The sequence below is a fragment of the Myxine glutinosa genome, chromosome 7 (genome assembly GCF_964187855.1).
Source record: "Myxine glutinosa chromosome 7, kmMyxGlut1.1, whole genome shotgun sequence".
Classification (NCBI taxonomy): Eukaryota; Metazoa; Chordata; class Myxini; order Myxiniformes; family Myxinidae; genus Myxine; species Myxine glutinosa.
The window spans coordinates 142,305,381-142,319,613 of record NC_136267.1 but is presented as its reverse complement, the minus strand read 5'-3'; the positions used below and the strand labels follow the sequence as shown (position 1 = coordinate 142,319,613).

Genomic DNA, 14,233 nt, shown 5'->3' with positions numbered 1-14,233 from the left:
TGCATCATTGAGTATGCTGTTCTTCAGGACTATCTGTTCCATCTGCTCACCTGTGCTTGTTGGCAAAGATCACAGATGCCTTTTGAAAATAGTCAGCCTCTGTTTGCTGGTACCTCGGCCAAATTTGCTATCCCTGGGTGAATCGATCGGTGACGCAGTCACACCCTCTCGTAATGATCTGACTTTTATAGGTGACTGACTTTATAAGTGAATCCTGGTCAGTTACACGTTTGCTGATAAATAAATTTGGAATTTGGTTGTGCTTTTGGTTAGTACTGTACTTGCTTGCTGCGCAGATGATGGTGTGGCAAAAAGCAGCTGCAAGTGACCACCGTTCTGCTCTACTGCTCTGCCTGGGTTCAAATGTGGTGAACAGTTTGCTGCCTGTTCAACACGAAGCTCCAGCCCTGCAGGTGGTGATAAATAGTATTTCAGAATTTGTCGATTTTCTTCATAATGACTCTAATTTTAATGTTTGCTACTTTTATTTATTTGCACCAAAATTGTCTGGTGCGAGGTCCTAGACGTATACACACTCACTTCTATACTGTCTAGCTTGGGTTTGAATCCTGATCCACCTATAAACTGTCATCCGGTGGTTCACAGACACGGTGATTCATTAATGTGTGTGCTGTCCGTCAGGTGGACGTTAAATGGGCATCCCATCTGCCAGCATTTGTTGGTGGATGTTAATGATCCCATGGTGTTTTTCGTGAAGAGAAGGTGAGCTATCACCGATACCCTGAACAAATTACAAATTCTTCTCCTAACCTTAACCGAACATCACGGTTGGCCAACCGATTCATGGAATACTTGGTCCAGACTTCCCCTGGCCTTCCCCACATGAACGTGGGAATAATTGTGGTCGTTAATGAAGAAGATAAATACATGAACATGTATGAAACATATTTTTGCAGCACTTACATGATGGATCTACGTCAGTACATTTCTGTTAGACGTGATGTTTGCATCATATGTCACGGTACTCGCTCAGCTCACTGATAGCGGCTGCATTTTATGTTTTATATTAATTTGATTTAGAATTTTGACAGTTTTTATTGTGACGTCGACCTTCCTCGTGTGAAAACAATTTTGGCACAGCAAATTTATTTTGTTGTTGTTGAAAGTGTTTTTTTGTTGGGTGCGTGACATGGAATAATCGACTTGATTTTGGTGAACATCCAAATTCGGATCTGGATTCAAGAATTTAATTTTTTTTAAAGTGATTCTTCACCATTGAGTGATATGGCCAAAAATGATATATAGCATGATATCTCAAACAGTTCTGGATGGGTTCGGATGGAACTTGATGGATGGCAACAAGAACAAGCCGATTAGATTTTGGTTCAGGTCCAGATCCAGGTCTGGCCTATCAGTGGGATACAAAACATATGTTCTCTACCAAATGCCGTTCTGTTTCTTTTTGTAGTTTTCCTTTTTCTTATTTGCGATCATTGGGGCTGTATTTGTTTCCGTTTCATTTTCCTTTGTAGTATCCTGCACTTGCACCTGTTTTTGGGAGTTTGTAGCTAAATGGATTAAGGATACCTTTTCTGGTTTGTTGTTTTCTTGTTTGTGCACAAATGTCATTCGATTGTCTGTTGAGTTTTCACATACCCCCGCTAGTTGTAGGATGGTTCCTCGTGCCTACAATTTTCGAAATTGTGTATTATTGGCTGATAGCCGGAACCCACTTAAATTAATAGGGAACTCATATTGAATAAACTGAACTGTAAATGTATAGATAGTTGGCTTCAGTTTGGCACCAAATGGGCTTGGCATGTGCATTGTGCATGTAATGTTTCAAAGTTGACCTTTTGGAAGAACTGAAATATTTGCATCAAGCAGTTGGTAGATTCAATTCCACCTGCAGCGCAGCTGCAAACAACACTTTGGTTTTGGCTGATCTATTATCTGTTCCTACTGGCTCCCTATTTGAAACTGCTGGAGAGACTGATGAAAAAATATACTCCATCAAACCACTGTACTTAAGTTCCTACTGTCTGAAAAACAACTGTCGTTTTTTATGTCCACACTGTAATTTCCTTGTCCTGTGGGTTATAACCTAGGAGAAGATTGTCATGGGGACCGCAAGGCTAACCCCCGCTCTTGCAGGGAAAATGGCCTTAAAATGCCTGTTGTGTTGTTTGGGGGTTATAACAGACATTCTCAGTTTGTCAGTTATGAAGGATAGTCTGGGCGAAGCTTAAGGCGAATGTTGCTGCCTCCAATTTATTGGCCTCAGACCAGAGGATCCGTGAAAGAGTGTCCTTCAAGCGGGTATAAGGGCTGCCTCCATTCTGAAGATTGCATGGCAAGGACAGCTGCTGCATTGAGTTAGCGATGATGGCAAAGGTGACCAAACAATCAAAGTTAAGAACGGTCGATCAATGTGGAAAGTTCTGGCTGGCAAGTGATGCGTTTTACGGCCTCATTAGTGATATTATCTTGTCAACAAATCTGCAACACTCGGCACATTATACAAGAGTGGTGCATCCATTAATGCACTCGTTAAAGAGAGCCACATAGTTCCTGTTCTCACTGCAGTAGGAATCAACTTGTTGGACTAGAGAGTTGTACAGACACATCTTCCGATGCATGCTGATTATTTGGCTCGGAGTTGAGCACCAAACAATGTAATCATTTGTATATCTGGTTGAAGATAGTAGAAGTTAGTTATGGTGGGGAACAACATACTGTTCACACTGCGTGCCTGTTTTTCTATCTCAGCTCTCCATTGTTGGTTTTGTGCCACGGCCTGGCTCTGACCGGTCACTTACCAGCACTTCGGGCACTGAGCGAAGTTTACTAGCTATAAATGGACGTCCGGTCTACATGAAGGAGCTGCTAAAGGTACAGGCAAAGGAGATTGCAACTGTCCTATTGCTGAATACAAATCATTATTACACAATAGTCCAACACAGTCAGCTCTCGTTAAGACAAAGGATTGAAAAGATGCAAATACAATATTTATTGAATTGAAAAATGAATATTGGCTGAATCTAGTGAACTAAAAGCAACAGTTCTGCACTCTGCCAGCAGTGGGTGCTGCCTCAGAGAGCATGCGAGCTGTCCCCTCTATATTTGGTTTGTAGATATTAAAGATCCCATGCAATCTCTTTCCAAAACTGTTGGCTATTGTGTCGATATCTTGCCAACATATTGCATTTCCTATGTAAGTATCATTACATAAAAGTCGGTTGGAACACTGGGATATGGATATGGCTCAGATGTGATGGGTCAAATAGTCTTTCTCTCCATCTTGGTTATCTTGTGTTACCTGATGAAGGAACTTAAGGGGATGAGCCTAAGACAAGATAGCTGATGTTTAAATGCTACAGGTTGCTCGAATTCAACATCTGTGATCAAATCATGATGTCCATTCATTTTTTCTTCAATGTACACTAATTTCATTCTGTTAATGGGTTCTGATTACCTTCCCCTTTCACCTCGATGTCAGATGATGCGGCAGTTTTACAACAAAGAATCGGGTGACTCACGTAGCTACAACCCTGTGTTTTTCTTGAGTATGACAGTGCCTTCAAGTTCTGTAGATGTGAACTTTACCCCAGACAAGACACAAGTATTGCTGCACGACAAGGCAAGCTAAATGCAGAACATGTTGTGCTTGAGTAAACTCATCCCAGTGCTGTTTTGATGAACATGAACATGTTGTTTGAGCTAAATGCAGAACATGTTGTGCTTGAATAAACTCATCCCAGTGCTGTTTTGATGAACATGAACATGTTGTTTGAGCTAAATGCAGAACATGTTGTGCTTGAGTAAACTCATCCCAGTGCTGTTTTGATCATGTCAAAGATTATGTAAGATTGCTTGGATTTTTTCATTTAAATGTGGACTAAATGACTACTAATTGCTTTCTAATATTTATTGTCTAACAATTTTTATGTTAAAATGCACTTCATACAATATTAATGAACTGCCAAATACGAAGAAGGCACCTTGGAAATGAGGATGTTCTCTGGATGCTTTTTTTGGCACTTTGCTACACAGGATGAGAGGCTCGCTGAACTGGAGAAGATGCTAGAATCTGTCAATTGGCCTCTTTCAGATGATGACCACTTTCATATGGCCAGTTGTGCTGATGCATCCCGGGAAAAGGTCACAGGAGAAAGGTGTGAAAGGGTTGTAATGCATAAAGTTACACCAATACGAGATGTCCTTTCATGCGGTGATGATGGGAGCAAGGAACATTTGACAACAACTGGCTCATTACATAACTCCGCACGACACAAAAGTGACTTTTCACTGCCTAAGGACAGAAACTTAAGGCCATTGCTGACAACACCTGGCACTGGAAAAGACTGCTTTATTATTAACATGGATAACAATGAACTTGAAACAAATGGTGGTGCTAAGGATGGAGAGTTGCAAAGGATGCCGCAACAAGCCTCGGAGGAGCTGACTGCTGAGCAGTGGAGTCGTGGTGTCGGACTTGCTGGAACAGATGGGCATCCACTTTCTCCTGTCACAATCCTTACTTCGGGAGAGGGAAGGTTTCAAACTGAAGCTAACTTTGTCTCAGCACCTGACAAGGTGGCACATCCATTTATCCCTAACAAGCGAGGAGAGCTGCTCACTGGCAGGGCTGTAGTGGCAAAGGAAGACGGAACACCATCGTTTGACATTGTGGGAAGCCGGGTGGTGCGGAGACCGCAGGAAGCCTTCCAGATGTTTCAAAACAAACGTCGGACACAGTTGGAATCCGAGAGCTTTGGAGGTCCAGCTGAAGATATTGAAAGCCAACTTTGTAATGATTGGGAACAACTCGATGAGAAATCACGTCAAAGGCAAGTTGTAATGAGAAAGGAAATTTATTAAAGTATGTTTATGGCAAGTTGTGTTTGACATTCTAATTAAAAGGCACTATAATATAAGACCAGTCGCGGGTTGACGCACGCAGGCGCACCGAGACTGAGCTCATTTTATATATAGATGGATTAAAAATAGTTTTTTGACAATGCACCTACTGACAGTTTTTCATCCAGTGAGCGCGAGTCTCGTGAAGCTTCTGGAAAGTCATCAATGCCATTCCACAATATCCACTCAGCACAGTCAGTTTAGCACATTCGTTTTAAGCACAGGTGTAATCATGTTTATTTGCACATAGGTGGAAGAAAAGTTGCCATTAACGAGCACTGTATTTTTTGAATGAATTTTGCTTTGAATTAAAAAAAATTCATGCAGAAAAATACTTGGTCGTAAAAAGCACAAGGCAAGCACATTATTTGCCATTTTGCAGTCTAAGGCCTCCTATGCGAATGCTTACAATTGCAGGTACGAGACCAAAGCATCCAAGGAAATGCATAGATATGGACAGCAAGTACGTGAAGCCGTGGTTCTTGGCACACCCTCGCCGAAGCCTCCTATGCGGACGCCAGGTTCGGTAAAGCGCAGGAAGACACCATTGGTCGGGCAGCCCCTGCTCACTGGCTTTGTACAAAAGCAACACACGTCCTCTGAGCGAGAAACCCTCATAAAGACGCACACAGTGTCCATTGCTTTAAATGTACAACGATTGGCAGAGGGTGTGAAAAGGCTTTCTGAAGAAGACAAGGTTTGTACCTCTTGTTTTCAACTTGCTGTGCATGTTCTAACAATCTATCCCTTTCTCAAGATGTCTTTCGAAAATTGAATGTATTTTTACTTCTGCCACCAAAGGTGCATAAAGATTGTTTTCACCCCTGTCTGTTTGTTTGTCTGTTTGTGAACAGGATATCTCAACGTTGTGGATGAATTCTGACAAATTTGGTGGACAGGTTGTGTGTGTGACGAGGTCAAATTGATTCAATTTTTGTGAAGATTCGAATTCGGATCTGGATATGCGAATTTTCAAATCTCTAAGTGATTCTTCACCATTGAGTTATCGGGCTAAAACCGATACATAGTACAATATCACAAAAAGGTATGGACGGATTAGGATGAAACCTGGTGGACAGATTGTGTGTGTGACAAGGTCAAATTGATTTGATTTTGGTGAAAATCCGAATACGGATCCAGCCGGATATGCGAACTTTAAAATATCGAAGTGATTCTTCACCATTGAGTGATAGGTCTAAAAACGGTATTATAGCATGATGGTAGAAAACAAAATGGATGAGTTGGTTAGGCGATAAGAACAAGCCGATTATATTTTGGTTCAGGTCCGAATCCAGATCTGGCCTATCGGTGAGATACAAAACATATAGTTGTGGCTAAGAATATTGGCACCCATTTTTCAAATAACTCACAATTTTCTCAAAAATAAGTTGAAATTGACAAAAGTAGTGGTGTCAAAAGTGTCTTTCCCTCGTGGTCCCTCTGTGCTGTCTTTCCCTCGCGGTCCCTCTGTGCTGTCTTTCCCTTGCGGTCCCTCTGTGCTGTCTTTCCCTCGCGGTCCCTCTGTGCTGTCTTTCCCTCGTGGTCCCTCTGTGCTGTCTTTCCCTCGCGGTCCCTCTGTGCTGTCTTTCCCTCGCAGTCCCTCTGTGCTGTCTTCCCCTCGTGGTCCCCCTGTACTGTCTTTCCCTCGCGGTTGTCAGCTCTTTCACGAGCCTCGATTCAGTATAAAAAAAAAAAGTATTTTGTCTCCACAATTCCTTATTTCACTGTTAATATAACAGAACCTTTGTTTTTTGATTCAAAACTCTATATATCCTTTTAAATCAGAAAATAAAAAGAAATGGCTGACAAAATTATTGACACCCTCGGCTTAATATTTGGTAGCACAACCTTTGGACAAAATAACTGCAGTCAAGCGCTTCCTATAGCCATAAATGAGATTCCTACACCTCTCTATTTGCCGTTTGGCCCACTCTTCTTGTGCAAACTGCTCCAGTTCTCCCAGATTTGAAGGGTGCCTTCTCCCAACTGCTGTTTTCAGATCTCCCCACAGGTGTTCAATGGGATTTAGATCTGGACTCATTGCTGGCCACTTCAGAACAGTCCAGCGTTTTGTCTTGAACCATTCCTGGGTGCTTTTTGAAGTGTGTTTGGGGTCATTGTCCTGCTGAAAGACCCATGACCTTCGATGGAGAGCCAGCTTTCTGACACTGGGTTGAACATTGCGCTCCAAAATGCCTTGGTAATCTGATTTCATGATGTCATGCACACATTCAAGGCACCCAGTGCCAGAGGCAGCACAGCAACCTCAAAACATCACTGAACCTCCTCCATGTTTGACTGTCGGGGAGGTGTTATTTTCTTTGAAGGCTTCATTTTGTTTTCTGTAAACATAGAGATGCTGTGCTTTACCAAAAAGCTCTAATTTGGTCTCATCTGTCCACAGGATATTCTCCCAGAAGGATTTTCGTTTGTTCAGGTGTGTTTTGGAAAACTCCAGTCAGGCTTTCTGATGTCTCTCAGCAGTGGGGTCCTCCTGGGTCTCCTACCATAGAACCCCCTTTCATTGAGTTTGCGACAGATGGTGCGAGTTGAAACTGTCGTACCTTGTGTCTGCAGGTCAGCTTGAATCTGTTTGGCAGTTGTTCGAGGTGCTTTCTCCACCATTCAAACGATCCTTCGCTGCAATCTTCGATGAAGTTTTCTCTTACGGCCACGTTCAGGGAGGTTGGCTACAGTGCCATGGGCCTTAAACTTCCTGATAACATTGTGTATGGTGGACACAGGAACCTCAAGGTCCCTGGAGATGGACTTATAGCCTTGAGATTGTCCATGCTTGACTACAATCTTTTGTCTGACCTACTCAGACAATTCTCTGGTTTTCTTTCTTGTCTCCATGCTCATTGCGGTACATAGTGACACAAAACAGCAGAATGACTCTTTTCTCTATTCAAACGGGTTGAATGAGTGATTTTTTTTTTTATATTGCAGACACCTGCAACTCACCATAGGTGAGTTCATTTCCAAAGTAAAGGAGAATCGCCTGCTTGAAATCTAATTATTTCTAACAACTTCTAAAAGGTGCCAATAGTATTGTGTGGGCTATTTTAGGATTTCTGTGTGGAATAAGCTAAGATTTGCTAATTTTTTCAGCTTTTTCTGTTTTGTTCCAATGCAAATCAAAGAAATACATTTGTGGATACCAAAATATATTTTTATTTCAAAAAATTTCTGGAAGAAATGGTGCATTATTTGAAAAAAGTGCATTATTTGAAAAAAGTACATTATTTGAAAAAAGTACATTATGTGAAAAAAGTGCAAAGGTGCCAATATTTTTGGCCACGACTGTAAACTGTTCTGCCTGGTGGAGTTATGCTCTCGACTGAGTTCTCCAAAATTTTAACTCCAAATTTGATATTAGGTCAATCCTGGTGGTACTTTTTGCCATCTTTCAACTTTGCTTTCGGTGGGATTCGCTCTAGTTGTAATTGCAGAGGCATCAACAACTAGAAAGACACTCAATACCTGACCCTTGCTATTCCACTAATTTGAGGAGAAAATCCCTTTGAGTTCTTGTTAAAAAGTATCTTCCCAACAATCTATTTAAGGTAATGCATGCAAAGAAGCATGATATTTCCAGCTATTTAGCTATGCACACAGCCCATTACTTCTTGTCTCCTTTCATGCATTACCTGCTCTTTCAGCAACGCTGGGTACCCACAGGTATTGTCATGGTTGGTCGTCTCGGTGGCAGAGGAGCATGGGTGGCGAGGGATGGCAGGCGGCTCCTGCTGGTAAACCACTTCCGCTTGGAGGAGACGATGCTTTACCAAAACTTGATTAAAAGTCATGCTCTACCCCTCGAGCCTCTGGGTACCCCTGTGGCCCTCTCTGAAAGGTGCATATCACAATATTAACTTATCTGTCCCGATTGCTCTTGCTGTCTAGCATTACGAGGAATAGTATTTGATGTTGTTTTTATTTGAGAAGAATGATTATCACATTATTTCTCTCATTTGAATTCGTCCTTTCACCAAAGCGATTAATCCAATCAAGAATGTTAATGCAGTGCCTTCAGAAAGTATTCACACACCTTGATGCCAAAGAGTAAAATTTTCGTCTCATCAGACCACAGAATATTTTGCCTCATGTTCTCAGTCTTTCACGTGCCTTTTTTTAAAACTCCAGGCGTGCTGTCATGTGCCTTTTTCTCAGGAGTGGCTTCCATCTGGCCACTCTCTCATCAAGTCTAGATTTGTCAAGTGCTGCAGAGACTGTTGTCCTTCCGGTAGGTTCTCTCATCTCATGCAAGGAACTCTGTAGTCCTGTCAGAGTGGTCATTGGGTTATTCGTCACCTCCCTGATCATGGTCCTTCTTACCTGGTTGCTGTTTGGTCAGATGGCCAGCTCTAGGAAGTGTCTGGGTAGTTCCATATTCTTTCCATTTCCTAATGATGGAGCTCACTGTGCTCTTGGGAACTTTCAACACTCAAGAAATTGTTTTATACCCTTCCCCAGATCTATGCCTACTCACAATTCTATCTTGGAGTTCTGCGGACAGTTCATTGGACTCCATGGTAGAGTTTCTGTTCTCACATGCACTGTCAACTTATGGACCTTGTATAGAAAGGTGTGTTTCTTTCTAAATCGTGTCCAATCAATTAAATTGGCCACAGGTGGACTCCAATAAAGTTGTTGAGGCATCTCAAGGATGATTTTGCACCTGTAATTGGATGTACCTGAGCTCAATTTGGAGTGTCATAGCAAAGGGTTGAATACTTATTGACTCCAAAACTTCAGCTTTTCATTTTAAATTATTTTGTAAAAAAAAGTCTAAAAAAAATTCCACATTGACATTATGGGGTATTATGTGTCGATCAGTGACAAAAAAACATCTCAATTTAATCCATTTTGAATTCAGGCTGTAACACAACAAAATGTGAGAAAAGTCAAGGGTGTGAATACTTTCTGAAGACACTGTATATGTGAACTTCAAAAAGCATTTGCCGTTTCCCAGTTTCTCTTTACTGGTACACTCACTCCATACGGTAAACCCCCTTGGCGATGGGGGCAACTGAAGTTGCTACAACCTCCATTGTGTGACCCTTAATCCTGTAAAGTTTGGTTGAGATTGGATAAGTAACGATTGTATGTATCGATTTTCCCCTTTTTTACCCTCGCCAGAGGAGAGATTATTGCATTGGGGTCCATATGTTTGTCTGTCTATCTGTCTGTCCTCACATATTGTGTAAAATTGGTCACAAACGCCACCTGATGGTAGCCAGTATTTCACGTTATTTTTTTTTCCAACTTGAGTGCCTCAAGTATGTACAATTAGAGTGTGGGTACACCTATAAAACATGTACAATAGAATGTGGGTAAGTCAAGAAAGGATGTACTATTTAAGTATGTGAGTACGTCTATAAAGTACATGGATTAATAACGTGAGTGTATCTATAAAATACAGTCACGTGAAAAAGTAAGTACACCCCATGTAAAGTTTTGACTTTTTCAACATATTTCAACATACAGCTATTTGATCTTCATTTCAACAATATTGATAGATAAAGGTGATATAATATAACAAATATCATGAAACATTTACATTTTGTAGTCCATTGTAGAATTTAAATAAACATAAATGCAAATTTCGCATGTGGAAAAAGTAAGTACACCCTTGGCTCTAATAGGTGGTATTGCCCCCTTTGGCAGAAACAACCTCAAGTACGCATTTCTTATAACTGTCTACCAGTCTCTGACATCGACAGGGAGAAATTTTTGTCCACTCCTCCATGCAGAATTCTTTCAGCTGTGCGATGTTTGAGGGGTTTCTTGCATGCACAACTCGTTTCAAATCCCCCCACAACATCTCGATGGGATTTAGATCCGGGCTTTGACTTGGCCATTCCAGAACCCTCCATTTCTTTCCTTTCAGCCATTCCTTGGTGGATTTACTGGTATGTTTGGGGTCATTGTCATGTTGCAAGGTCCACCTTCGGTTGAGCTTGAACTTTCCAACAGATGGCCTCACATTATCCTCAAGCACCCTCTGGTACAATGAAGAATTCATAGTGGATTCTATGATGGTGAGCTGCCCAGGCCCTGATACAGCAAAGCTGCCCCAAACCATAATATTTCCACCACCATGCTTTACAGTTGGTATCAGGTTCTTGTGGTCAAATGCTGTCTTTGGTTTTCGCCAAACGTGTCTTCTGGAACTGTGGCCAAATAGCTCTACCTTTGACCCATCTGTCCAGAGCACATTGTTCCAGAAGTGCTGGTCTTTGCCCAGGTGTTCATTGGCAAACTTTAGTCTTGCCCTGATGTTCTTTCTGGACAGCAAAGGTTTCCTCCTGGCAGACCTCCCACGTAAATCAAAATTGTGCAGCCTCTTTCTAATGGTAGACTCGTGTACTTTGACATCAACAGTGGCAAGAGCTACCTGTAGGTCCCGTAATGACATTCTAGGGTTCCAAGAGACTTCCTTCACCATCTTGCGGTCTGCTCTCGGGCTGAACTCGCTGGGGCGGCCTGGCCTGAACAAGTTGGCAGTTGTTTGGAATCTTCTCCACTTGTAGATGATCTTCCGGACAGTCGAATGATTGATTTCAAATTGTTTGGAGATCTTTTTAAATCCCTTCCCAGACTCGTAGGCATATATAACCTTCTTTCTGAAGGCCTCAGAGAGCTCTTTTGATCTAGGCATGGTGACGCTGCACACTTCAACAAAAAAGAGCAAACCAAACTAAATGTCTGAGGTTTAAATAAGACAGGTTCCTCCAAGATCCTTTCTAACGATATTCTAATCATTTGCACCTGAGCTGGTGCACCTGATTCTAATTTTAGGTATTTGAAATAGTGATAAATGTCGGGGTGTACTTACTTTTTCCACATGTGAAATTTGCATTTATGTTTATTTAAATTATACAATGGACCACAAAATGTAAATGTTTCTTGATATTTGTTATATTATAATCACCTTTATCTCTCAATATTGTTGAAATGAAGATCAAATAGCTGTATGTTGATATATGTTGAAAAAGTCAAAACTTTACATGGGGTGTACTTACTTTTTCACGTGACTGTATGTACGTATGTACGTCTACAAAGTACATACGATTGCAATGTAAATCGATACAACAAAACCGAAAAGGTGTGTTTGTCCACTGTACGATCATAAACCTACATCATCAATGCATCGTCTACACACCACACAAACGCAAACGCCACACAAAATGACAACTACAAACACGACACGAGAGTCCCGGTGAGGGTCTGCAACCTCTGATTGCTCTTACTTGTTTTGTCTTTCTCTTCATTTACTTCAAATTATAATGTCCTCTTTCTCTTTATACCTTGAAGTCTTATTATTCTTCTTTCTCTCTTTGCCATTGGATGCTTGATATGTTTTGTTTGATATCACGCTTGATATTGATATCATGTGATATTTGATATCACGCAAGATATCAATCTTGATATTGCTGTTTTTGGTATTCTTCATTCTCTAAAACAGTGGTTCCAAGCCTTTTTTTCTGTCGTTTCCCCCTTCAACCAGTTCAACCGTCCGGATTTCCCTCCCCCCCCCCCACCTCTCCCCTCCCCCCCCACCCCTCCCCTCATATATATATATATATATAATTATATATATATATATAATTATATATATATATATAATTATATATATATATATAATTATATATATATATATATATATATATATAATTATATATATATATATAATTATATATATATATATAATTATATATATATAATATATATATATATATATATATATATATATATACATATATAGATATAGATATAATTATATATATATATATATATATATATATATATATATATATATATATATATATATATATATATATATATATATATATATTGTTACAGATCGCGGTTTAGATGTTATGATGACCGAGCGGTGGTGTATTACCGCGACCTAACAGGATCCCCGACTCACCCGATTCCACCCAAACGTTGGCCGGGTCGCACCGCAGCTAGTCAATAGGGAAAAGACAAAGGCGACGAATGCAAAGAGGAAAACGAAGGCAAAGAAAGGTTTGGAAATACTACTGAATTTATTGACTATTTACACACAAGCAAAAAGAAAGCAGTCACGTTTATTTACAAGCACATAAGACGCAGGTGACACAGGGAAAATACTAGCTTATACAGACTTAATTAACCCAGGACAGAACAAACAGAAGACAGACTCACGCGGGGAATGACAGGAATGGCAGGAGGTGGATGGCTGGAGGTGAACGCTTGGTGGAGCCAACGCGGAGCTTGGTGGAGCTTTGGTGGAGGTGAACGCTTGGTGGAGCCAACGCGGAGCTTGGTGGAGGTGAACGCTTGGTGGAGCCAACGCGGAGCTTGGTGGAGGTGAACGCTTGGTGGAGCCAACGCGGAGCTTGGTGGAGCCTTGGTGGAGGTGAACGCTTGGTGGAGCCAACGCGGAGCTTGGTGGAGCTTTGGTGGAGGTGAACGCTTGGTGGAGCCAACGCGGAGCTTGGTGGAGCCTTGGTGGAGGTGAACGCTTGGTGGAGCCAACGCGGAGCTTGGGGGGTTGGTGTGACGGGTTCTCTCTCCTTCCCTCACAAGCTTCAGGACTCTTTCTCTCTCTTTCTTAGTCCCACCCAGTCCAACAACTTCCTCTCTTGCTTAGTCCAACTCAAGGCCTTCCTGTCTTCTGATCTCCTCCCTCCTCGACTCCTCACCGCAACCAACGCAACCACTGACCGCCACCACCGACTCCTCACCGCAACCAACTGACCACCGACTCCACTGACTGACTCTTCACGACTCTCTCTTGACGACCAACTCTTTGTGACCAACTCTTTGTGACCAACTCTTCACGGACCCTCTACTGGCAACCGACTCACTCTTCACTTCCTGCGTGCGCGCCTTTATAACGCCTCCGGCGATTAAGCCGCCGGCCTTCAGGACACGCCCATCGGGGTGCTCACCTCGGCCCTGGTTGGTCATGCGACCCTCTGGCTCCGCCCTTGATGACGACGGGCGGGCACGCCTTTCTTCCCCTCTATGACGAGGTGGAGACACGCCTTTCTTCTCCGACCCTGCCTCGTGGTCAATGGCGGTTATTGGAGGGGAGGTAATATGGGCAATCGAGGCTCGGCAATGACGAGAGGGGATGTAATATGGTCAATCGAGGCTCGGCAATGACGAAAGGGGATGTGAAGGAAATGGGGATTTTGGGGATGGGAATGAAAGGGGATCTATTCTCTTTCACTGGTGCAATGGAGTACTTCAATTAATGGGAGACACAGCCTTACCCTAAAACACAGAATAAGAGATAACTATCAACAGGGGTATTCTATTACTTGGCTGATGTGTATGCTTGTGGACTAATTAT

General features: G+C 42.0%; 2 protein-coding genes across 7 annotated transcripts in view; both read left to right on the top strand.

Moving 5' to 3' along the window:
* PMS1 (PMS1 homolog 1, mismatch repair system component) overlaps nucleotides 1-14,233 on the top strand; it is an 88,957-nt gene that overhangs the window by 58,789 nt on the left and 15,935 nt on the right. For all 6 annotated transcript variants that reach the window (XM_078782374.1, XM_078782375.1, XM_078782373.1 and 3 more), the window contains exons 6-11: nucleotides 297-413; nucleotides 2,731-2,853; nucleotides 3,461-3,601; nucleotides 4,015-4,811; nucleotides 5,299-5,578; nucleotides 8,544-8,737. In XM_078782374.1, the coding sequence (XP_078638500.1) occupies nucleotides 297-413; nucleotides 2,731-2,853; nucleotides 3,461-3,601; nucleotides 4,015-4,811; nucleotides 5,299-5,578; nucleotides 8,544-8,737 (1,652 nt within the window). The remainder of the gene's footprint in view (nucleotides 1-296; nucleotides 414-2,730; nucleotides 2,854-3,460; nucleotides 3,602-4,014; nucleotides 4,812-5,298; nucleotides 5,579-8,543; nucleotides 8,738-14,233) is intronic.
* On the top strand, nucleotides 6,906-7,886 carry LOC144893014 (uncharacterized). Its single transcript, XM_078782379.1, has 3 exons — nucleotides 6,906-7,081; nucleotides 7,286-7,318; nucleotides 7,459-7,886. The coding sequence occupies exons 1-3, from the start codon at nucleotides 7,028-7,030 to the stop codon at nucleotides 7,753-7,755; spliced, it is 384 nt and encodes a 127-aa protein (XP_078638505.1). The 5' UTR covers nucleotides 6,906-7,027; the 3' UTR covers nucleotides 7,756-7,886.

What these genes read in the sequence shown, in the direction of transcription:
- LOC144893014 (XM_078782379.1), top strand. Translation starts at nt 7,028, where the DNA reads ATGGAGAGCCAGCTTTCTGACACTGGGTTGAACATTGCGCTCCAAAAT. An exon ending in TTGCGCTCCAAAATGCCTTG is followed by an intron (nt 7,082 to 7,285) that starts GTAATCTGATTT and finishes ATCTGTCCACAG; the next exon opens with GATATTCTCCCAGAAGGATT. An exon ending in AAGGATTTTCGTTTGTTCAG is followed by an intron (nt 7,319 to 7,458) that starts GTGTGTTTTGGA and finishes TTGTGTCTGCAG; the next exon opens with GTCAGCTTGAATCTGTTTGG.